The sequence below is a fragment of the Schistocerca piceifrons genome, chromosome 1 (assembly GCF_021461385.2).
Source record: "Schistocerca piceifrons isolate TAMUIC-IGC-003096 chromosome 1, iqSchPice1.1, whole genome shotgun sequence".
Taxonomy (NCBI): domain Eukaryota; kingdom Metazoa; phylum Arthropoda; class Insecta; order Orthoptera; family Acrididae; genus Schistocerca; species Schistocerca piceifrons.
In genome coordinates, this window is record NC_060138.1 from 841,231,233 (window position 1) to 841,256,247 (window position 25,015).

The following is a 25,015-nucleotide window of genomic DNA, read 5'->3' on the forward strand; positions in this document are numbered from 1 at the left end:
CACACACACACACACACACACACACACACAATACTACATTGTCCAGGCATTGTGGTGTGACTTTGGTAAGGTGCAATATTGCCTGAGTGGATCGGAGGAACAATAAAGATAGGACAGGAAAGGAGTAGTGATGTAAAGGAACAGTGAGTACTAGGGAAGGAAGGGACAGCAAAGAAACAGGATGGGGTACAATACCAGCTAGCTCAATTTGGTGTAGGGAGGGAAAGTCATATGTAATACAGTAAGGGATACGAGTTGGTAGGAAGGGCGAAAGCACCATAGAACAAAACACTACTTTCCTCAAAGTCCTCCAAACACTAAACCCATCTCTCATACAGACAGTCAACTATATTCTTACCATGTTTGAACAGGAGAGGAATACAAACAAATCCATGTCACAGCCAAGAACACTAATGTGGTGTCCTCATATACTAACCTGTTTACGGGCTCCTGAAAGGAATCCTCTTTAGCCATCTAAGAGCCCCATGTCTGGCTGAAGTTCATTGACAATATCTTCATGGTCTGGACCCAAGGCCAAGACACACACCCTCTCCTTTCCTATATGGACTTATCACATTTTTCATATACATATCACCTTGTCCGCTTTAGCCCTGTTTACCAATTTTTCATATTTCGATCTCCATTTCCTTGATGGTTCCATGTTGTTGTTGTTGTGGTGTTCAGTCCTGAGACTGGTTTGATGCAGCTCTCCATGCTACTCTATCCTGCGCAAGCTTTTTCATCTCCCAGTACCTACTGCAACCTACATCCTTCTGAATCTGCTTGGTGTATTCATCTCTTGGCCTCCCTCTACAATTTTTACCCTCCACGCTGCCCTCCAATGCTAAATTTGTGATCCCTTGATGCCTCAGAACATGTCGTACCAACCGGTCCCTTCTTCTAGTCAAGTTGTCCCACAAACTCCTCTTCTCCCAATCCTATTCAATACCTCCTCATTAGTTATGTGATCTACCCATATAATCTTCAGCATTCTTCTGTAGCACCACATTTCGAAAGCTTCTATTCTCCTTTTGTCCGAACTATTTATCGTCCATGTTTCACTTCCATACATGGCTACACTCCATACAAATACTTTCAGAAACGACTTCCTGACACTTATATCTATACTCGATGGTTGGTGGTCATGTCAACATAAAAAGCTGTTCAGAATCTGCAGTGGACTTGATTGATGCCTTTGCTAGTTTCATCAATGTCTGTGCCCTGACAAAGAACTGACGTAGGATGTGCTGCATTGGTGCATGGGAGTGGTTCAGCACCTGGGGCTTTCAAAAAGTTATGACTCATGTGGCAAATGGTTGCAGAGGTGCAAATATACCATAGCTTCAACTATCTTTCATTATGCCCTCAAATGAGGAATGTCCATCCTTCCAATAACCATCTTTTCCACCTTTCTTGAAGTGCCATTTTGTAACCAACAAAACTATGACATTTCTTTGTCCTTCCTTATACCACACCTACCCCCAACCATTTGCCACATGAGTCATAACTTTTGGAAAGCCCCAGGTGCTGAACCACTCCCATGCACCAATGCAGCACATCCTACTTCAGTTCTTTGTCAGGGTACAGACATTGATGAAACTAGCCAAGGCATCAATCAAGTCCACTGCTGATTCTGAACAGCTTTTTATGTTGACATGACCACCAACCATCTGTCCAGTCACATGGATGTCCACCACCAAAGTCTGACCAGAAATGAAGTTGAACATCCTGTGGGAGAGGATGTTACTAAGCAGGAGATATTTCCCACATTGCACCATGCAAATTACCGTCCTCCCCACAACACTGCTTTCTCAGAATTGCAAAGACAAGAATTATCCCTAAAATTGCCACTGCCTTGCTTGTATGTATACAAAATACTAATTTTCACAAAAGGGAGCATCTTAAAAAAGGAAAATCTCTTCAAACACAACTATGATATACACACATATGAAACTAGACAGAAGATGAACCTACACAGGTACACAATAAATACAAGCATATGCAAAAGAGGAGAGTGTCATTTCGGAGCTACGTTATATAACCATATGCCTTCTTACCTAAAACACATACCAATATTAAATGCATTTAAAGTAAAGTTAAAACAGTTCTTGCTTGACCACTGCTTCTATTCTTTGTCTGAGTTTATGGAACATCATAATAAGTAAACCTCATTTACCAAATTTCACTAATTGTCAATTCATTATATAGTTTACATTGTGCTTATCATGTCACCTCACTTAATAACTGCTATTATCACATGTAGAAGCAATGTAGTACACCAACCTACATTGTTATGTATTTTTATTATGTCAACAATGTAGTCAAAATGACTACTGTATTGTAAACTAACTAGGTTTACCACTGTCCTATATCACATGTACAAACAATGTATGAAACTGATTCTTGGACCAATAAATAAATAAATAAACTAATTCTTCTTTCCTACAGACACTCTGGCCTCCATCTCTTCTAGCCCCAGAGGTCACCTCTGCATCTAGTCTTGTGCATATCCTCTGGTATTCTGCCCCCCCCCCCCCCCTCCCTCTCTCCAACACCATATCCTCTCTTCATTTATTCACTTATGTCTAACTTATTTCTCTATTAATCTAAACCCATATTTCTCTTTGTGGTTATCATCTTCCCACATTCTGTTCTGCTTCTTCCGCCCTCCCACCTCTCTCCCCACTTTCATGCAACTTCCTTAACCCAAGCCTTGTCTTTCATCAGGTACTACATACAACTTCCTCTGCCTGGATCAGAGTGAATTTACTGATGCACACTTACATCCCATTTCCTTGTTGCCCCCCTTCTTTCTGTAGTCTTTGACCTCCTTTCCTACATACCTCCCCTCTTTGTTTTCTCTCTCATTATCAAATCAAGTCAATTTTACAAGTGCTGTCAGACTTCCCACAATCACATACACACAATAAAAGAATTCAGAAAATGCTGAGGAAGCAAAAACTGTTGCACTTGCAGTTCAAAAGAGAATGCACAAATGAAGACAGGCAAATTTTAGTAGAGATTTGGGCATCAGTAAAAAGATCAATGCGTGAAGCACACATCTATCGCCACTGTCGTACCTTAGCAAGGGACCTAGCTGGGAACCACAGAAAAAGTAAAATCACTAAGTGGGTTGACAGCTTCTATCCAGTCACTGATTGCAATAGAAGATAGCAAAAGGAAAGCTAAAGTTTTAAATCTTGTGTTTAAGAAATCGTTCATGCAGGAGGATCATTCAGGCACACCATCATTTGGACATTGCACAGACTCCCATATGGAGGACATAGTAAGAGCAATCCCTGGCATGGATGAAGAGTAATCTGTGGTGTTTGACCCCTTACTTAGCTTGCATTTTGTCATGAATCTCTTACCCAGCACAAAGTCCCAAACAACTGGGAAAAATGCATAAATGTATGATGTTGTTGTTGTGGTCTTCAGTCCTGAGACTAGTTTGATGCAGCTCTCCATGCTACTCTATCCTGTGCAAGCTTCTTCATCTCCCAGTACCTACTGCAACCTACATCCTTCTGAATCTGCTTGGTGTATTCATCTCTTGGTCTCCCTCTATGATTTTTACCCTCCACACTGCCCTCCAATACTAAATTGGTGATCCCTTTATGCCTCAGAACATGTCCTACCAACCGATCCCTTCTTCTAGTCAAGTTGTGCCACAAACTTCTCTTCTCCCCAATCCTATTCAGTAAGTCCTCATTAGTTATATGATCTACCCATCTAATCTTCAGCATTCTTCTGTAGCACCACATTTCGAAAGCTTCTATTCTCTTCTTATCTAAGCTATTTATCGTCCATGTTTCACTTCCATACATGGCTACACTCCATACAAATACTTTCAGAAACGACTTCCTGACACTTAAATCTATACTCAATGTTAACAAATTTCTCTTCTTCAGAAATGCTTTCCTTCCCATTGCCAGTCTACATTTTATATCCTCTCTACTTCAACCATCATCAGTTATTTTGCTCCCCAAATAGCAAAACTCCTTTACTACTTTAAGTGTCTCATTTCCTAATCTAATACCCTCAACATCACCTGACTTAATTCGACTACATTCCATTATCCTCGAAATGTATATAATAAGAGTAAAAGAACTGATGTATATAATAAGAATAAAAGAACTGACCTACAAAATTACAGACCAACATCCTTAACATCAGTTTGCTCCAGAATTGATGAACAATTTCTCAGTTCTAATGTAATAAATTTCCTTGTGATGATAAAGCTTCTGTCCAAAAATTGGCATGATTTTAGAAAGCATCACTTGTGGAAATTCTCAGCTTGCCCTTTCCTCACATATAAGTTGTGAAATATGGATGAAGGGCAACAAGCAGATTCCATATTCCTAGATATTGAAAATGCATTTGACATGGTGCTCCACTGCAGACTATTAACAAAGGTATGAGCATACAGAATAGGTTCCCAGATATGCGAGTGGCTTGAAGACTTCTTAAGTAATAGGAACCAGTACACAGTCCTTGATAGGGAATGTTCATCAGAGACAAGTGTATCATCAGGAGTTCTACAGGGAAGTGTTATAGAACTGTTTTTATTCTCTTTATACAAAAATGATCTGATGACAGGATGAGCAGCAATCTGCAGCTGTTAGCTGATGACGCTGTGGTGTATGGGCATGTGTCGTTGTTGAGTGACCGTAGTGGATACAAAATCACTTATACAAAATTTCTAATGGTTGTCTGGGAAGTAAGGACAAATTTATATTTTGCGCCATTTTGTCATATGATGGTTGACAACCGTGGTTTTTTCATGTTTATTATCTGCAATCCCCATTAGTAGCCTGATACCTTTTGTATGGCGAGCATTGTTGTTTGATGTTTATTTTCATCATGGAGCAGGTGAGAACTGAGCAATGTATCCAAGTGATAAAAAGTTATTACAGAAACAATTACAGTCCCATGGCAGCCGTTCGTGAATTGCGTGTGACACTCAAACGTAATGCTACTCCAATGGAATCATTAGTTTGGAAGTTGATCCGGAAGTTTGATACCATGGGTTCTGTTTCAAATGTTAAGGAAACAGGATGTCTGCATTCTGTTCGAACACAAGACAACATTGCTGTCATGCATGACAGTATGACTGTTAGCCCCAGAAAATTGGTTCACTGACGAGCTCAACAGTTCAATTTATCACCAAATTCACTGCATGAAATACTTTCAAAAAATCTGAAAATATATGCTTCAAGATTCAACTTCCACAAGAGTTGAAGCTTGCACAGCGTGGAAAGAGACACAGTTTTGCTCAGTGGGTCTTAGCTCAACATGTGGAGAATGAGAACTTCACAAAAAGAATAATTTTCTCAGATGAGGTGCACTCCATGCCAGTGGGTACGTCAGTAAGCAGAACTGCAGAATTTGGGGCAATGAAAATCTGTGAGTCCACAGTGCACAACTGCATGGTGTGGGTTCCAGGCAGGAGGAGTGATTGGCCCATATTTTTTTGGAAATGACGAGGGAGCTGCTGTCATTGTGAACAGCAACCATTACTGAAGCATCCTTTCTGATTGGTTTTTCCCTCTTATTGATGAAAATAACAATTTTTGGTTTGAGCAGTTTGGTGCGACATGTTACAGGTTCCGTGAAACGATTGCTCTTCTGAATGAAAAGTTTTCTTAAAAAAATTCTCTCTTTGCATGGCAACGAGGAATGGCCTGCCAGATCATGTGATCTTACACCTTGTAACTTGTTTTTGTGGGGATTTGTGAAATTGAAAGGGTATGTGAACAGACCACAAACATTACACCAACGGAAGGAAAAGAGTTATTAACAGCATCCCACCAGATGTTTGTGAATGCATCATTGACAACTTCAATAAACAGATTGCTCATTGCCGCACTGCCTTGGGTGATTGTATGGAGAATATAAGTTTGCATATATAAACGGGAGAAGTTACTTAATGTGTTTGTAAAAAAGAAAAAAAACACAGTTTCAATAAATTTTGTGTGTTCTATATCACCTTATTATTCGTCCCTACTTCCCGGATACCCTCTAGCTGGTGTGATGAATGGCAGCTAGCTCTAAATGTAGTAAAATATAAATTATTGCAGTTGAGTAGGAAAAACAATCCCATAATGTTAGAATGCAGAATTAGTAATTTGCTACTTGACACAGTCATATTGATTAAATATTTAGATGTAACATTGCAAAGTAATGTGAAATAGAACAAGTGTGTTTCAAGGATTGTAGTGGGGAAGGTGAATGGTCAACTTTGGTTTATTGGGAGATTTTTAGAAAAGGGTGGTTCATCTGTAAAGGAGACCACGTATAGAACACAAGTGTGACCCACTTTGGAGTCGTTCTCGAAAGTTTGGCATTTGAAGCTGACTGCAGAACAGTCCTACTGCTGCCAACATAAATTTCACAAAAGGACAATGAACATAAGAGAAATTAGGGCTCATACAGAGGCATATAAACATTTGTTTTCCCCTAGTGAGTGAAACAGGAAGGGTACGACATACCCTCTGCCAAGTACTGTACAGTGGCTTGCGGAGTATGTATACAGCTGTAGATGTAGGTTACCACCAGCTGTGACTTGAAGTCATACCTGATAGCTTCCCACACCATGACACCAGGAGGAACATTACTGTACCTCTCCAAAACAATGAATATTGGGACCTCTCCCCAGGTTGCTGCTATATTTGTGAGTGATGGCCATCTGGGGTTGTGCAGAACTGTAATTCTTTGCTGAAGATATGCGATGCCATTCATCAGCAGTCCATGATTCTCAGTCATGATGCTACTCCAAATGCAGCCTATGTACGGGACGATAATTCCGTAGCCCTGCCACTAGTAGCCTCCGAGGAATGGTGCAAGGTGATACAAAATGTTGCAAAGAGTGAAGGTGTTACCAAGTACTTGGTGCACAATATGGCTAATCTCACTTGTGGTGGTCAAATATCGCCGACCAGAATGTTGATGACAAAGTTTGCCTGCCATCATTTTCCAATGCAGGCCAACATCAGCAGTCCGTAACATCCAAATACCCTTATGAATCTGTATATTGCACTATTTGACCAGCCGGTCTCATGGAAAAGCACAATGAGGCTACTTTCAGACTACGTCAGGTGCTGATAACATTGTCTTTCACAAATACATGACATCTTCACTTCCTTCACAGTGACTACTCAACATGTGATACTGTTTACACCCCTTCTACATCTACCTCTATATTTATACTTAGTATGCCAACAGATGCTGTGCTGAAGAGGATCCTTTGAGTACAAATGTCACTTTCCCCTATTCCATTTCTAGTCGCAAATGTCTCGCAGGAAAAAAAATTGCTGATAGTACTCCACGTGGACTCAAATCTCTGAAATTTTTTTTTCATCGTCTTTTTAAAAGATTTATGTTGGGGAAGCAATATGTTTGTTGACTCTTCTAAGAATGTACACTGGCAGAACTTTAACAGTAAACAATACCGTGATGCAGAACTTACCTCTTGCAGTGTGTGCCACTGGAGTTGGCTGAGCTTCTCCATGGTGTGCTTTCATGCTTACTAAATTAACCAGTAACGAAACTCACTACTCTTCTTTGGATCTTCTCTATTTCCTGTATCAATTTTGGTCGAATTGGGGGGCGGGGGGGGGGGGGGGGGTGGAGGGAGTTTATAAGCTACCTCCTTTGTTGATAGTCTACGTTTCCTGAGATTCATGCAGTGACTGTCAGCCTGTCATCCACATCACATCCAATTAGTTTTACATGGCTGTACTACTTTAAATTGCTCCATAAACATGCTCTTAGATATTTTGTGTTTGTAACTGCCTCCAGTAATTGTTCTAAAATCCTGTAATCATACGATAATGGGCCTTTCTGCCTATTTGTGTGTGTTACATTGCAGTTGTTTATATTGAGGATCGATTGCCAGTCTCTGCATTTCACTACAATTTTCTCACATGCTGGCTTCTCTGTGTACAACAGCATCATGCACGAAAAGCCTCATGGTATTTCCTACATTACTCACTTGTTCATTTATATATATTGTGAGGAGTAATGATCATACAAAGCTCCCTTAGGTAAACCTGAAGTTACTGTTATTTCTGAAGATTTCTCTCTGTTGAAAATGACATGCTGTGTTCTGTTTGTTAGAAACACTTCAACCAGTCACATAACAGGTCTGATGTTCCATACACTCATATCATCAGGCAGCAGTGAAGAACTTATATGCCCTACCAGGCCTGGTAACAACACTAAACATGAACAATGCTAATGCACTCTTGTAGCCATTCAACCTGCCAGAGAAAATTATCCAACCATATCTTCAGGGCACTTCACCTTTTCTCTCTCTCTCTCTCTCTCTCTCTCTCTCTCTCTCTCTCTCTCTCTGTGTGTGTGTGTGTGTGTGTGTGTGTGTGTGTGTGTGTGTGTGTGTGTGTGTGTTGGGGAGGGGGGGGAGGCACTTACTGTCTTAGCTGTAAGATGGATGGTTATCTTTGCTCTTTACATTATTTGCATGCCATGCATATTATTAGTTTTAATGTAAAGTGATTTGAATTGAAGTGTGTTTTTACTATTAAGAAATATTTTATTATTATTTGCCAGCCGCCAAGGTAAAGGATCCAGCAAGTAGAACTTTATTTATCCAGTATGAGGAGACTATATTCAGAACCAAGAAACAACAGTGCAGCTTCAAGTTTTTGCTGCTGGAATTGTAATTTGTCCATTGTAAGTATGTTTTTGTGTTATAAGAAGGCTTGGTACGGAGATGGACAGATGCTTCAAGAACAAGAAGAAATCAGGGCAGTCATTTTGTATATTATTGTTTATTTGCTTTTTTATTGTACATAAGATGGTTAATGAGGCAACATATTTGCAGTGCAATGTAACACAATTTATCTTACCAATTTTAATTATTTTATCTCACAATTTTAATTTTATGGTGTGATGAAATGTAATGGGTTATGGCATGAAAAAGTATGTCTCAATGTATGTTTTTATAAATTTATTAATGATGTAGCCATCGTATACCTTCTTGTGGTTCTACACCAAGTACAGACAAAAGATAGCCATAAAATTCTAAAGATAATACTCCTAACTTTTGGAACCACAGCTCCATTCTGCATGACAATAAAGCTGTTGTAGGTGTATGGTTGAAGAAGGAGGACATGTTTGCAATACCCAAATTACAGACTACTCACTGTATTTGTGTAGGACAAATTGGATGACTGTTAACATACTTGTGCACATTTACAGTCAGTCATTAAAATGGAAACACATTATTCTGAATGACAGAGTCCTAATCCACAGCAGCAGTCTCGGATTAAGGTTGGTTGGGGTCCTGGAAGCAGAAAAAATTGTTGCTGCTTTTCTCCCCACACCAAAAAGATCATAAAAATAAGAGTACCTATTAACCACATATTTAAATAAATAAACAATATTATTTGAGATTTGTGTTTTATTTCCATTAGAATTTGAATATGGTATGTGTATAATGTAATTACGTTCTTCTCATACTCTGTCACATTTAAAGCAGCATCCACTTGTTTGCATTAGCTTCTATCTTAAGTGAGCATTGTCATCTTGAGTGACAACTTTCACATTTAACATATTATTCCATACGGCATCAAGTCAATGTTTCCTTAATGATAGTATGTCTTCCAGTCACATTAATGTGACCACCTATAAAAGGCCTGAATAACCACCTTTTGCAGTGCTAGATATGCAGGAAGAGAACCAGTGAGGTTCTAGTTGTTACCAACAGGAATGTGGAACCATGCTGAATCCAGTGCCACGTTCAGATGTACTAGGTTTTTTGGTAGAGGATCCATGGTGCAAATAGCCCGGTCGAAGTGGCCCTACAGATTTTTGTTTGCGCTTAAATCTGAGGCGTTTGGTAGTCAAGGGAGTACAGTAAACTCACCCTGGTGCTCTTTGAACCATGCACATATGCTGCAGCTGTGTGACACATTGCATTGTCCTTGTGTCACCAGTATGAGGAAGAACGAACTGCATGTAGTGAAGTGTTACATACTGTTTAGGAAACAACATTTCACACTCCTTGGTAGTACAAGGAAAGATGATAGTGATATAATAAATTAAGTAGCAAACAAGTCACGGAACATATACTGTGTGTGTGGCTGTTTGTTTTTGTATGTGTAGACATTAAACAGGAGATGTAGACTACGAAAAAATGGCAAGATGTGACAACAAATTAAACAGCTTCACCTACTGTGGGTGGGACCTTTTACATTTTGAGGTTGCAGATCGATGGTGGCATGACCGTCAAAAAGCAGTCATGCTCTCCAAGAATGAAAACAAAAGACAAGATTGTTTTGTGACAAATGAAATATACTGTAATCTTGAATGTCATGGTGAGCCTATTTAGTTTGGCATATTTAGTTTGAAAAGTTGTGTTCTATTCAAATTCATGAGTTACTTTAATGATCTGTACACTCATTCAAGGCAATATATGTTTGTGAAATGAAAGGAGTGGACATTTTTCTTCATGATATGAGTAGAAGTTACCTTCTTTTGTTCCAGTAACAGCTGCAGAACATGAAGAAGTCAGGCCTTTCCTCAACTACATATGGGATTTCAGAGGCACTGATTAGCAGGACAGCTACTTCAAGATCATCAGTTATGATGACCTGATTGGAAAAAAAAGTAAATATGTCATATGTTACATCGGGTGACAAATCTCATGAAGTGTTCTGACTCAGCTTCAATTACAAGGTTCAAGCCAGTAGCTACATAAAAACCTAAACCAACAATAAAAACACTTAACATGGCTCCCAGTATACAGAACGTGGAGTATTGGAGCAAAAGGAAGAAAATAGAGAACTATACATTTTCAAAATCTTGAAAGTCCACAAGTGATAAATCATCCCACTGCCAAGAGCAACAAGGATTAAACAAAAGGAGAAACTATAAGTGAACAGATGTAACTATATTGTCTAAACTCAGTAACAGCCTGTTAAGAAGAAATCAGTAGGAAATATTGGAACAATTCATGAAATCTGAAGACCGACCATATTTGTACAATTGTGGTACAAGTATCATGTTAACTTCAAATTAAATTTACATATCAAGTAAAAAATGTCTTTATATGAATAAAAGAATTTTTTAACAACAACAGAGTAATTCTTGGTGGGTTTAGAGGAAAAGCATTTTTAATCAGGTTCAGAGAAGAAGATTTCAAATCGTGACATCGATACAGTAGTAACTTAACAATGCTCAGGGGTGCTGCTATATGACACAGTGCAGTCCACCTATCACTATTATTTGAAACATCGGCTATGCCGGGCGGTGAAAATCATCGTGGTACATCACCACATCCACGCGGTTGCATCAGCTACACAAAGAGAGAGTGCAGTTCATAAAAAAGGGTAAGCTGTTGAGAAAAGACAGAAATTCACTTTCAAAACCTTTTTTCTCTTTTCGTCTAGACAGTGACACCATGTTTCAGTGTTATCACTTTTAAGGAAACTGTGCAGTAACAATTTATTACAGTAATAGAGGGTACATAATAGAGAACATTTGCAATGTATGCCAGTCATTCCTAGCAAAACGGCCATGGAGGCTCTAGAGTTGTTTAAAGGTTTATTACAATAAATGTCTGATGAAATTAATCCTGACTTTAAGAAATTATCTGACAAAGTAGACGCAACAGATAAGAAACTGTCTGACATTAGGAAGGAATTATCTGATAAAATTGAATTTCAAATCAAAAGTCTCCACCAGGAACAACCTACTGAGAAAACTGGGCAGATCAAATTGGGGCAGCCAAGCTGGAACCATTTGAACTTCTGCAATAGCACTTTGCTGCTCTGCTGCAGAGTATACCTGTCCTGTTTGGTATGAGTCAGCACATGCTAAACGGGTGGATATTGCCCTAAACGACACAGGAGAATTATAACACGCTGCTTGTAGTCACCTCCAGTTGAATGGCTCTACCACCTTGCATGAATTGCACCACTCCTGTTCGAAGAGAAATAGCAGCAAGCAGGGAAAGAGCGAAACTGGAGCAGGAAAAAATGCTTACCATGCATGGGCAACAACCCTACCCACGATGACTAAGGTCAAGGAAAAGCTTCCTTAGAACCACTGATGAGGAAGCCAGGCTGCAACTACGAGGGGCTGAGATATCCCAGCCTCCTGGTTGGAGAAGATTTTCAGAATCTTTACCCTCTGTTCATGATGAGAACTGGCCATTCTGGAAGTCTTTGAATAGGCTGAGGTCAAGAGTGGGCAAATCAAGGGCTAACCTGGCAAAATGGGGATAGGTTGAAGAAAACAAAACCCAATGTGACTGTGCAGGCTGTTCAACATATGCTTCTTTGTTGTTTGTTCCAGCTACCTGCACAGATGATGACCTTCACCGGACAGTGAGAAATGCACTGGAAGTGGCCAAATTTTGGTCAAATATCATATAAACTGTGTTGCTCTGTCAATAATCTTACAAACTGTGTTTTATGTATGTTTCTGACATGAGACTAATAATAATAATCTGGCAAAATATATTTTAATATTGAGGAACTACCTGAAAAAGTAGAGTCTAAAAGTAATGAACTGTCTGTCAAGGTAGAAAAACTGAAACTAGAGACAACAGGACACATCCAATAGGAAATAGAAGCTAAATTAATTAGCATTGCAAGTACTTTGACCCCATTGCCTAGGTAGTTGAAGAATGAGATCAGTAAACAATGCAATTTAGTTCGCAAGGAACTAATACAACAATTCAAAGAATTAGATGTAAAAAATCAACAGAGTAGGTAAATTTGCCATTAGCATTCATCCAAGTTCAAAAGCAAACCTCAGAGGCAAATGAGCTTGTAACTGTTTTAGAACGATGCAAAGAATTTAGAGAAATAGTTATCACACCTGAAACACTATGTAATTTGGAGGAACCATTACATGAATTTGTAAATTCTACTTTACAAGAGAAAGAAGAATTACTTAATACTAATACTCGAGGGAAGTGAAGAAGAAAAAAAAAATTAACAAGATTATGGGAGGCTATTGAGAGTACTAAGGAGGAAATCAATAAGAAGGCAGATGTATATAACAGTGGGTTATGAAGTAGTTTATTTGAGGATTTACAAGTGGGGAAGTAATATGAATTTATCAAAGCAGTTTCTGAAATTAAACCAGACAGGGAAGTTCACTCCACCTATTTTTCAGAGTATTTTGTAGATCTTTACCAAAGACCTGGGAGGATAGCAGAAAGATAGATTTTGCCTTGAGTTATTTGATAGTGATGCAGCAGAATGGGGTACTGCTCATTCTGAGGATTTTTAGCTTGGGAGGATTTTAACCCTTACACAGGTACATTTTTTGTAGCAACTCAGTGAAGATAATTTTTTGATGTCTTATTATAAATGTGATCAACTGACTATAATTAGTCTTTGATAATTTTATTTTTGTGATTTAGGACCAAAATCTATGGTGGTACATATATCATCATGGCGCCTTTGTGAGATATCAAAACTGATGGCAAATGGATTTCCCACGTCCCTTTTGTGTGGTGTTGTGTGCTGCCGTTACACATAAAAAAAAATAATGAACACTGTTTTGTTTTCTTTTACTTTATTTAAAAATATTTGTTAGTGATATTAAAGTTTACTTACCCCAACATGAAAATAATCCTTGAAACTTTACCATACAGTAAAGGTATGAGCTGATACACTCCGCAATAACACATATTGCAGAAGCAAATCAGTGTGTTCCGACAACAGTAGTGATCCCACGACAAACAGAAAGTGATTGTTGTAGCAGTTTTCATACACTTGGTGCAGTCGACCACCACAAGATGTCAGTCATAGACAGAGATGGTAAAATGTATTCCCAAAAGCTCTGGGATACCACTGCGTTGATGGTAAGCAAGCTTCTGAAGGACCACAAATGACAGATTAATTTTGTGGTGAGTATACTTCCCAAGCCCCTTCCAGAAACTACATTTGTGGTAACCCTACTTCCTAATAACTTAGAACACTGTTGTTTGGTGGGATATATACTTCCCATGGTCCTAAAGACTATATTTTACAACAAAGAGAAACTACATCTGGTGCAGCGGACTGTCACTAGATGCCAGGAGCGTACAGAAGTGGTAACGCATATTCCATTAAACACTGTAAAGAAATATGTTTCGAGGGAACTATATCCTCCACAGGCTGCAAAGGGTTAAGGGAAAATTTAGGAGAAAATATTGGTCTGATAGCACACAAGAGAAATTGAGATTAGAGTTAGTTATTAGAACCAACATGCTGTAACAACTCCTGGCGAAGTCTTAACAAGTCCATAGAATGGCACCTGACTCGGTCTAAATATTTGGATGAGCCAATAGAGGAGTCTCATTTAGTCAAAATATTGGTATGAATGTTACCATATTATGTACAATAAGAATGACAATGGTTAATGATCTGTTAACTTTTGTTGATAGGATAAATACACTAAACAAAGAAAGGAATGAACATATGCTAGAGGATAACAGGGAACATAATAGCGTGGATAATAAGACATTCCCAGTCAAGTTCATTAAGAAACAAAATATTACTCATTGCCAAGTCATCATCATCATCATTTAAGACTGATTATGCCTTTCAGCGTTCAGTCTGGAGCATAGCCCCATTATAAAATTCCTCCACGATCCCCTGTTCAGTGCTAACATTGGTGCCTCTTCTGATGTTAAACCTACTACTTCAAAATCATTCTTAACCGAATCCAGGTACCTTCTCCTTGGTCTGCCCCGACTCCTCCTACCCTCTACTGCTGAACCCATGAGTCTCTTGGGTAACCTTGCTTCTCCCATGCGTGTAACATGACCCCACCATCTAAGCCTGTTCGCCCTGACTGCTACATCTATAGAGTTCCCAGTTTTTCTTTGATTTCCTCATTGTGGACACCCTCCTGCCATTGTTCCCATCTACTAGTACCTGCAATCATCCTAGCTACTTTCATATCCGTAACCTCAACCTTATTGATAAGGTAACCTAAATCCACCCAGCTTTGGCTCCCATACAACAAAGTTGGTCGAAAGATTGAACGGTGCACAGATAACTTAGTCTTGGTACTGACTTCCTTCTTGCAGAAGAGAGTAGATCGTAGCTGAGCGCTCACTGCATTACCCTTGCTACACCTCGCTTCCAGTTCTTTCACTATGTTGCCATCCTGTGAGAATATGCATCCTAAGTACTTGAAACCGTCCACCTGTTCTAACTTTGTTTCTCCTATTTGGCACTCAATCCGTTTATATTTCTTTCCCACTGACATTACTTTCGTTTTGGAGATGCTAATCTTCATACCATAGTCCTTACATTTCTGATCTAGCTCTGAAATATTACTCTGCAAACTTTCAATCGAATCTGCCATCACAACTAAGTCATCCGCATATGCAAGACTGCTTATTTTGTGTTCACATATCTTAATCTCACCCAGCCAGTCTATTGTTTTCAACATATGATTCATAAATAATATGAACAACAGTGGAGACAGGTTGCAACCTGTCTTACCCCTGAAACTACTCTGAACCATGAACTTAATTTACCGTCAACTCTAACTGCTGCCTGACTATCCATGTAAAGACCTTTAATTGCTTGCAAAAGTTTGCCTCCTATTCCATAATCTCATAGAACAGACAATAACTTCCTCCTAGGAACCCGGTCATATGCCTTTTCTAGATCTATAAAGCATAGATACAATTCCCTGTTCCACTCATAACACTTCTCCATTATTTGCCATAAGCTAAAGATCTGGTCCTGAAAACCTCTAACAGGCCTAAACCCACACTGATTTTCATCCAATTGGTCCTCAACTAATACTCGCACTTTCCTTCCAACAATACCTGAGAAGATTTTACCCACAACGCTGATTAAAGAGATACCTCTGTAGTTGTTACAATCTTTTCTGTTTCCATGTTAAAAGATTGGTGTGATTACTGCTTTTGTCCAGTCTGATGGAACCTGTCCCGACTCCCAGTCCATTTCAATTATCCTGTGTAGCCATTTAAGACCTGACATTCCACTGTACTTGATGAGTTCCGATTTAATTCCATCCACCCCAGCTGCTCTATTGCACTGCAATGTATTGACCATTTTCTCCACTTCCTCAAATGTGATCCTATTTCCATCATCATTCCTGTCCCATTCTACCTCGAATCTGAAACATTACTGATCGTATTTTCACCTACATTGAGCAACTCTTCAAAATATTCCCTCCATCTGCCCAAGGCATCCACAGGATTCACCTGGCCTGTCCAAAATACTTGTCATTTCCTTCTTACCTCCCTTTCGAAGACTGCTAATTACACTCCAGAATGGTTTTCCAGCAGCTTGACCCATAGTCTCCAACCTGTTTCCAAAGTTTTCCCAAGATTTCTTCTTGGATGCTGCAATTATTTGTTTGGCTTTGTTTCTTTCTTCAACATAACTTTCTCTGTCTACCTGAGTTCTAGTATGTAGCCATTTTTGATACGCCTTCTTTTTCCTTTTACAGGCTGCCTTGACCGTGTCATTCCACAAAGCTGTTTGCTTCATCTTACTTTTACACACTACTGTTCCAAGACATTCTTTAGCCACTTCTAGTACTGTGTCCCTGTACCTTGTCCATTCCTTTTCCAATGACTGTAATTGACTACATTCAACTAACTGGTACCTTTCTGAGATCGCTGTTATGTGCTTGTGCCTGATTTCCTTATCCTGAAGTTTCTCCACTCTTATCCTCCTACATACGGACCTGACCTCCTGCACTTTCGGCTTCACAATCCCAATTTCACTGCAGATTAAATAATGATCAGTGTCATCAAAGAATCCCCTGAATACACGTGTGTCGCTCACAGCCTTCCTGAATTCCTGATCTGTTATTATATAGTCACTGACAGATCTGGTTCCCCTGCCTTCCCAAGTATACCGGTGAATGTTCTTATGTTTAAAAAAGGAGTTTGTGATTACTAAGCCCATACTGGCACTGAAATCCAAGAGTTGTTTCCCATTCCTGTTGGCCTCCATATCCTCTCCAAATTTACCCATAACCTTTTCATACCCTTCTGTTCGATTTCCAATCCTGGCGTTAAAATCACCCATGAGCAGAACACTGTCCTTGTCCTTTACTCTAACAACTACATCACTGAGTGCCTCATAAAAACTATCCATCTTATCTTGATCTGTCCCTTCACAATGCGAATATACTGACACAATCCTAATTTTCTTGCTAGACACTGTCAAATCTATCCACATCAGTCGTTCGTTTACATACCTTATTGCAACTACGCTGGGTTCCATTTCTTTCCTGATGTAAAGCCCTACACCCCATTGTGCTATTCCTGCTTTGACTCCTGACAGGTAGACCTTGTATTCTCCCACTTCCTCTTCTTTCTCACCCCTTACCCGAATGTCACTAACAGCTAAAACGTCCAGCCCCATCTTACTTGCAGTTCTGCCAGTTCTACCTTCTTTCCAGAGTAGCCCCCATTGATATTAATAGCTCCCCATCTCATTACCATTTGTTTGCCAAGTCGTATCTTAGGAGTCCCTGGTTTGTCCACTTAGAGGTGCGACTCCGTCACCTCCAAAGGTCCGAGGCATTTTGCTCTGATTGTTGCCAGCATCATATTTAAAGAACCAGGGAAGCAGGTTGCTAGCCTTACTTGCCCCGAGTCCCATTGGGTTTTACCCCTAACGATTGAGGGACTAACCGGTGGATTTGGTAGTCTTTGCCGTATGAGCACAAAGGTGACCACGACTCAGAATATGTCCGAGATGCCCAGCCTTATTCCAAAGTAACTGGTATCCTGACTGCCGCGACCACTTACTTGGCCACTCATACATTGCCCGTGGTTCATGAACTAGGACATGACTACAGGAACCCACACCATGAACCATTCATTAGCAAGTACGAAGAGAAAACAAAAATAGAAATACACCTATGAGTGGGCGAAATGTGTCCTTCCATCACCTCAATAAAGAGTGTCAAAATAGCAATGTATAAAGCAGCTGTAAATTTTGATATGAAAACCTTATTTTGTGATTTCAATGGAAGCAATAGTGAAATATTATTTAAGTAAGATGCGGAGACAAATCCAACCCTTATCTTAATCATGGAAATACATTTAATTGCAACTGCTCAGTTAGTTTTGCAAGATGAAATGGCAAATGATGTACTAACTAGTGAAAGGCTGATATTTAACAAAGCTTATGAATCACCATTGTTAACTGCTGAGCAAAAGCAAGAGTTGTATAAAATTCTGACTAAGTATAGTGATGAAACTTCCTGGCAGATTAAAACTGTGTGCCCGACCGAGACTCGAACTCGGGACCTTTGCCTTTCGCGGGCAAGTGCTCTACCATCTGAGCTACCGAAGCACGACTCACGCCCGGTACTCACAGCTTTACTTCTGCCAGTACCTCGTCTCCTACCTTCCAAACTTTACTGAAGCTCTCCTGCGAACCTTGCAGAACTAGCACTCCTGAAAGAAAGGATATTGCGGAGACATGGCTTAGCCACAGCCTGGGGGATGTTTCCAGAATGAGATTTTCACTCTGCAGCGGAGTGTGCGCTGATATGAAACTTCCTGGCAGATTAAAACTGTGTGCCCGACCGAGACTCGAACTCGGGACCTTTGCCTTTCGCGGGCAAGTGCTCTACCATCTGAGCTACCGAAGCACGACTCACGCCCGGTACTCACAGCTTTACTTCTGCCAGTACCTCGTCTCCTACCTTCCAAACTTTACAGAAGCTCTCCTGCGAACCTTGCAGAACTAGCACTCCTGAAAGAAAGGATATTGCGGAGACATGGCTTAGCCACAGCCTGGGGGATGTTCCCAGAATGAGATTTTCACTCTGCAGCGGAGTGTGCGCTGATATGAAACTTCCTGGCAGATTAAAACTGTGTGCCCGACCGAGACTCGAACTCGGGACCTTTGCCTTTCGCGGGCAAGTGCTCTACCATCTGAGCTACCGAAGCACGACTCACGCCCGGTACTCACAGCTTTACTTCTGCCAGTACCTCGTCTCCTACCTTCCAAACTTTACAGAAGCTCTCCTGCGAACCTTGCAGAACTAGCACTCCTGAAAGAAAGGATATTGCGGAGACATGGCTTAGCCACAGCCTGGGGGATGTTTCCAGAATGAGATTTTCACTCTGCAGCGGAGTGTGCGCTGATATGAATAGTATAGTGATGTATTTTCTGACAAACCAGGCATCATAGAAAATTATATATGTAAATTTAGGGTAAAGAATTCAGACCCTTTCTTTTGTAAACCATATCCAGTAACTATAAGCTTGAGAGCAGCATTTCAAGAGGAAATCATCAAAATGGTAGGTAACCAACTCAACGAATGAAGTTTGAGCCTATATAATAATCCATTACTTATAGTGAAAAAGGCTACAGGGGATGGTTTGTTTGGTGTTGAATGCCCGTACATTAAATAAATGTATAGAAACCGAAAGGAACAGACCCCTTTGTATAGAGGAATTATTAACCAAATTCGAACAGACCAAATATTTCACCTCCATGGGTCTCACAAGTAGTTATTGGCAGATCAAGCTACACAGTGACTCTAAAACGTATACCACATTTTTATTTGCTGAAAATCTTACCAATTTAGGATATTACTATTTGGGTTAAATATTTCAGTGTCTTTGTTCACACGGGTGTTCAATGAAGCATTAGACAAATAACTGTTATAAGAACTCATTATTTATGTAGATGTCCATGGCTCGTGGTCCTGCGGTAGTGTTCTCGCTTCCCGCGCATGGGGTCCCGGGTTCGATTCCCGGTGGGGTCAGGGATTTTCTCTGCCTCGAGATGACTGGGTGTTGTGTGTCTTTCATCATCATTTCATCCTCATTCACTCGCAAGTCGCCGTAGTGGTGTTAAAGAACTTGTGGAGCAGCGGCCGAACCGCCCGCGAGGGGTTTTTGCTAGTATCAGAAACTTGGGAAGACCATCGTCATTTACTCAGAAATCTTTGCAAAGGTTGAATGAAAAGGGGATAACCATAAAATTGTCAACATCACATTTTGCAAGGGGAGAATTAAAATTTTTGGGACATTTATTAGGGTTAAGGATATAAAACCAGACCCAGATAGAATAAGAGTTACACAAGAGTGTCTGTAACCTAAAAATCAGAAAAAAATTGGGTTCGTTTTTAGAATTAGCAGGATTTTACATCGATACATTCAGGGACAAGTCCTGAATGATCCACAGTGACTGCATCTTTTAAAGGTACAGTCTGTATGGTCATGGGGTGAGGGGCCTGCAGAAGCATTTACAAATATTAAACAGGTGCTGGTAGATGCCCCTATTCTCAGTCATCCTGTAATGGATGAACCGTTTCAGCTGGCCACATATGCATCGGAGTACAGAACTGCAGCAGAATTATTGCAAGGGGAGTAGAATCCTGAAGTGGGGAAACAGAACAATAGCCTTTGCTAGCAGAAGTTTAACAAAGCATGAAATGCATTACACAGGCACAGAGACAGAACTGTTAGCAGTAGTGTGGAGTATTAAAAACTAACAGATAGCAATATGGGGATCACACATTGTTACCATCAAGCATTTTACTTTTGATGGAAAGCAGGTTATTACTTCACAGACTCATGCACTGGGCTGTTTTTAAAAGAATATCGTATAAAAATTAACTATTTGAAAGGGTCACAGAATATAGTTTCCAATGCATTATCATGATTACCATTAGGTACGAGTAATGTGAAATGAACTGAAGGACCGGGAGTGATTTTTCCCATCAATTTTTTGGGTTTAAGATACATGAACAAGGATTTAAGTGCATTTGTAAAGAACTATCATTGCTCCGGTCAGAAAAATCTGAATGGATTATAATAAAAGATGTGTTGTTTTGGAAAGCACCGTCAGATCAGTCAAGCAGGAGACTATGTATTCCATGTAGTGTAGAAACAGATCTGATATGGTTCTTACACAAAGGATATGGTCATTTTGGAATAAGGAAGTGTATCAAACACATGCATAAATTTTATTATTTCAAGAATATGAGTCGGAAGGTAGTTACTGTGTTGAGATTGTGTATGACTGTTAACTCGTTAAAGAGGATAATAGTCAAGTGCACTTTAAACTATATCCGATAATTCCAAAAGGTTTGCATGATCTAACAGCAGCAGACTTCTTTGGACAATTACCCACAGGCAGGGGAAAAGTAAATAAGATATTGGTGTTGGCCGTCTGTTGGTCAAAGTAACTTTATCCCATTGAACAAGCAAATACTAATATAGTAATGCATTGTTTGCAAGAGTATTTTCGAGATGTGGGTAAATCACAACATCTGTTAACTGATAATGGCTCACAATTTATTGGCCATAATTTTAAGGAATTCTTGACTTGGGAAGAGGTAAGACACATAACTATATCCAAGTATAGTCCACAAACCAATCCTTGTGAACATGTTATGAAGGAATTAGGATGATTGTGTAAAACGTTCTCTTCTACAAGGCACACAACCTGGGCACAAGTAGTGTCAGAATTTCTAGTAATCCTTAATGAATTGCAACATATGTCAACAGGACTAGCTCCTGTAGAAACTATGAATAAAACCTTTATAGGAGAGCCCTTGTTATAATTGTTTGTGGCTAAATTCGCTGGCGATTGACTTGGAAAAATTTGCAAGAGAAGGTACAAGAGAAACAGATTACACAGTCACAAAAGAGAGTTGGAACTTTTAATGATAAAGCTGTTGTACCAAGCTTTCAAATAAATGATTGGGTATTAGTACAGAGTTTTCATCATAGATTGAATTTCAAGAAGGAAACAAGCAAATTTTTTTCAGCGTTACAGTGTACTTTTTAAGTTCAGAATATACTGCATCCAAAAGCAGTGTATCTAAGAGACCCTGATACAGGGCAAGCTAAAGAATTATACAATATAGATATGATTACAAGACTTAAGGCACCAAGACAGTATGCGCCTTTTGCGAATTCGGTGTATTGATGGCCATTGGCCGTCTGAGTTAAATTGTTTCCGTATTTCTGTCTTAGTTTTCTCAGGAACAGTTTATATCTTCTTTGACTACTCTGTTAGCTTTTAGTAATATTATACCTTCTATCACCCTTTCTTTCAGATATAGAACTAAAAATACAACCCCAACTCCTCTATGCATACTGTCTATACTTTATCCAATAATAATTGTATCAATTCATTCATGAGATAACCATGAGCTTAAATAATAAACTTAATTATAAATTAACATTTCAAGGGAAATTTTGAAGCTGTGCGATTTGCATGTAGGACAAGAAATGCCAAGCATAAGAACGCTATTAGATCTATTATCATATGATAGTAATAGAAAGTGGAGGAAGTTATGGCACTATGAAAATTCCAGAGAAATGCTTTAACTCACCTTGTCTTTGCATCAGCTATGAATATAGTAAGCTGAATATTCTAGAATTTAGAATAAGAAGTTATTTGTTTTGTACATTTTTTAGACTTAAGGAAAGAAAAATAGAATGGTTGGGTTTGTATTTTAATTTTTTTAGAGGAGGTTAATCATGGGCAGTGATGTCAACTGTATCGAGTAGTGTCCAATAAATAGACCAATAATAGAAATCATATTGACTGTTGATGATGACTTATGTGACTATACTTGCCTATTCCAGTGCATTTCATAGGGGTTAGTTACGTTCAATTTTTGGGGTGTCTATGATGGTGAAGCCGTGGCAAGTCTGTTGTGTAGGGAATGCCAAACAACTTCTCTCTCTGGGTCCACAGTGAAGTACATTAGCAAATGGGGTCCCTGGCGTGGGTGGGGGCAGTGGTAAGGGAGTCCATCTGTGGGGTACTGTCATCTTTTGTTCTTCAATCCTAACACATGTCTCTCTATTCTCTTTTCTTACTTCTCCATTAGGAGTACCAAGTCTATCTTCCCTCTGTTGATATGCAAGATCACAGGATCGCTTCTTTTCACAGTCTATGTTGTAGAATTTACAACCTACAACAGTAATATTGCACTGGTGGATATTTCGCGTATGATGATGACAATAGACGAACAGGATCTTTCTTTAGAGTTACGTAAGTGACACATATTAGTCACGCCACATGTTGTAGGGGAGAAGAGTCCATGTAGGAGATGGAAGGCAAGACAAATTGATGGAGTGCTAACAAGTGTAGCCAAATAAGAAGCAAGATCTTAAGAGTTAACAAAAGAATTAGAAGGTTTGATAACTGGTATTCAACAAGGAGTAGGTCCACCAGGGATAAATCTTAATAACAGGAGATGAAGTGCTAACGCTATCCTGGTCTGTTCACAAGAAATACTTGGAATAAAATATTTTGTATTGTCTAAATCTAGTAATTATATGAAAGTAAAGGATAAGCTATATGGATCAGTAAGTATAAGCGAGAGAGTGAGAAGTATGTGTACATAGTGATATCATAAACAAGAATAAGGAAAAAAAGTTAAAAGATAGTTGAGCAATCTGGTAATGTCAGCAGAAAGCAATTATGGAGAAACTTTTAATTTAGAGTGAGAAAAGATAATATAAGGGGGCTAATAACTGTGTTTACTGATGAAGTTAAGATAGGCAAACCCAAATAGTGGATAAAGTGTAGGAGAGGAGAAAGGCAGGCAGATGTGTAGGGCCTATACCTTGGTCAGGTGAATCCATAGGTGGAATGACCTGTACATTTAATACAGGTAGGAGAGAGGTAAGGTTAGATGGATCCAAAGACGGGTTGTTCTATTCCTTGGTCAGGTGAAGTAATTTAGAGAATAACCTGTACTTTTTTTGAGGGGGGGGGGGGGGGGGTGCTGGGATAAGGATACACCCACGTCTACAATGGTATAGAGATTTGACACAGTGACTGCCCTTAGAAAAAGTTTAAGTGGAATGAATACAAAAGTATGAAGCTGTTTATGACTGGTGGTCACGATATGAAAGTTTTCTCCAAACTGGTTCTATAATCAAATAGACTTATGTGATAGTAGAGACGAAAATGATTGCTACAAGAATGTTCCATGCTTGTCGACTTGAGCCTGTACTGAGATTTGGCGCTAGAGAACAAATAGTAGGCATGTACCTGACAATTATCTTCTCAGGTAATAATAATGTGAGGAAGAGTGAAAGGTAGGCAACTATGTATAGATACAAGAGGTAAACATGAAACACTAGAGTATACTGATATGAAGGCAATGCAATACTGTTAAATAAATGTACAAATATGTTTAAGTAATTACCTTGTTTGCAGTTACATGTTAATGAGGAATCCATTTATTTTATTTTACTGTACTTTATTTATTTGAGATTATGAGAGATCCTGACATCTCTCTGTTAAGTGGGGGAAATGATGTATTACATGCTCTTTCCCATTCCTTGTGTAATACAGAGAAAGATGATCCTGATAGAATAATATTAAGTAGGGAGTAAGTCGTAGAGCATATACTGTGTGCAGGCATTTGTTTTCATAATTGCAGACATTAAACAGGAGGTGTGGAATACGAGAAAATGGCCAGGTGTGATGACAAATGAATGGCGTTAACTGCTTTGGGCGGGGCTTTTTATGTTGCGACATCATGGCTTGGCGATGGCGTGGCTGTCGCAGAGCAACCACACTCTTCAAGAATAAAATCAAAAGACAAGATGGTTTTGTGGCAAATGAAATATTGTAATCTTGAATGTCATGTTGAGCCGTTGAGGTGTATCTTGTATGTAAAGTTGTCTTCTACTCAAATTCACAAGTCACTGTAATGATCTGTACACTTTTTTGAAGAAATATATGTTTTTAAAAGGAAAGTGGTGGACATACTTTTTCATGATATGAGTAGAAGTTATCTTCTTTTGCTTCAATAACAGCTGCAGAATGTGAAGAAGTCAAGCCTTTCCTTGGCTACACATGGGATGTCAGAGGCACTGATTAGCAGGACCTCTACTTCAAGAGAATCAACTACAGTGACCGGATTAAAAGAGAAAGGTAAATACATCTGATGTTGGGTGACAGATCTTGTGAAGTATTCTGACTCAGCTTGTAATCTTACACTCCCAAATGTCACCATTAAATTTTCCAGTCTCTTCATTAGTTTCAAAATC

The 25,015-nt window shown here is 39.3% G+C and overlaps 1 protein-coding gene across 5 annotated transcripts in view; it reads left to right on the forward strand.

The window, feature by feature from the left end:
- LOC124715145 (glutamine amidotransferase-like class 1 domain-containing protein 1) overlaps nt 1-24,721 on the forward strand; it is an 88,241-nt gene extending 63,520 nt beyond the window's left edge. Inside the window, exons 7-8 of one of the 5 annotated variants that reach the window (XR_007005648.1) lie at nt 10,510-10,632; nt 24,403-24,721. Coding sequence is in view for 1 of the 5 variants with exons in the window: in XM_047243078.1 (XP_047099034.1) it covers nt 8,572-8,599 (28 nt within the window). In the remaining 4 variants the exon portion in view is untranslated. Of the gene's footprint in view, nt 1-8,571; nt 9,415-10,509; nt 11,035-13,399; nt 13,419-24,402 lie in introns of those variants that run through there. The other 4 variants (XR_007005646.1, XR_007005647.1, XR_007005645.1 and 1 more) reach the window with 4 other exon arrangements.
- Nucleotides 24,722-25,015: the final 294 nt, after the last annotated feature.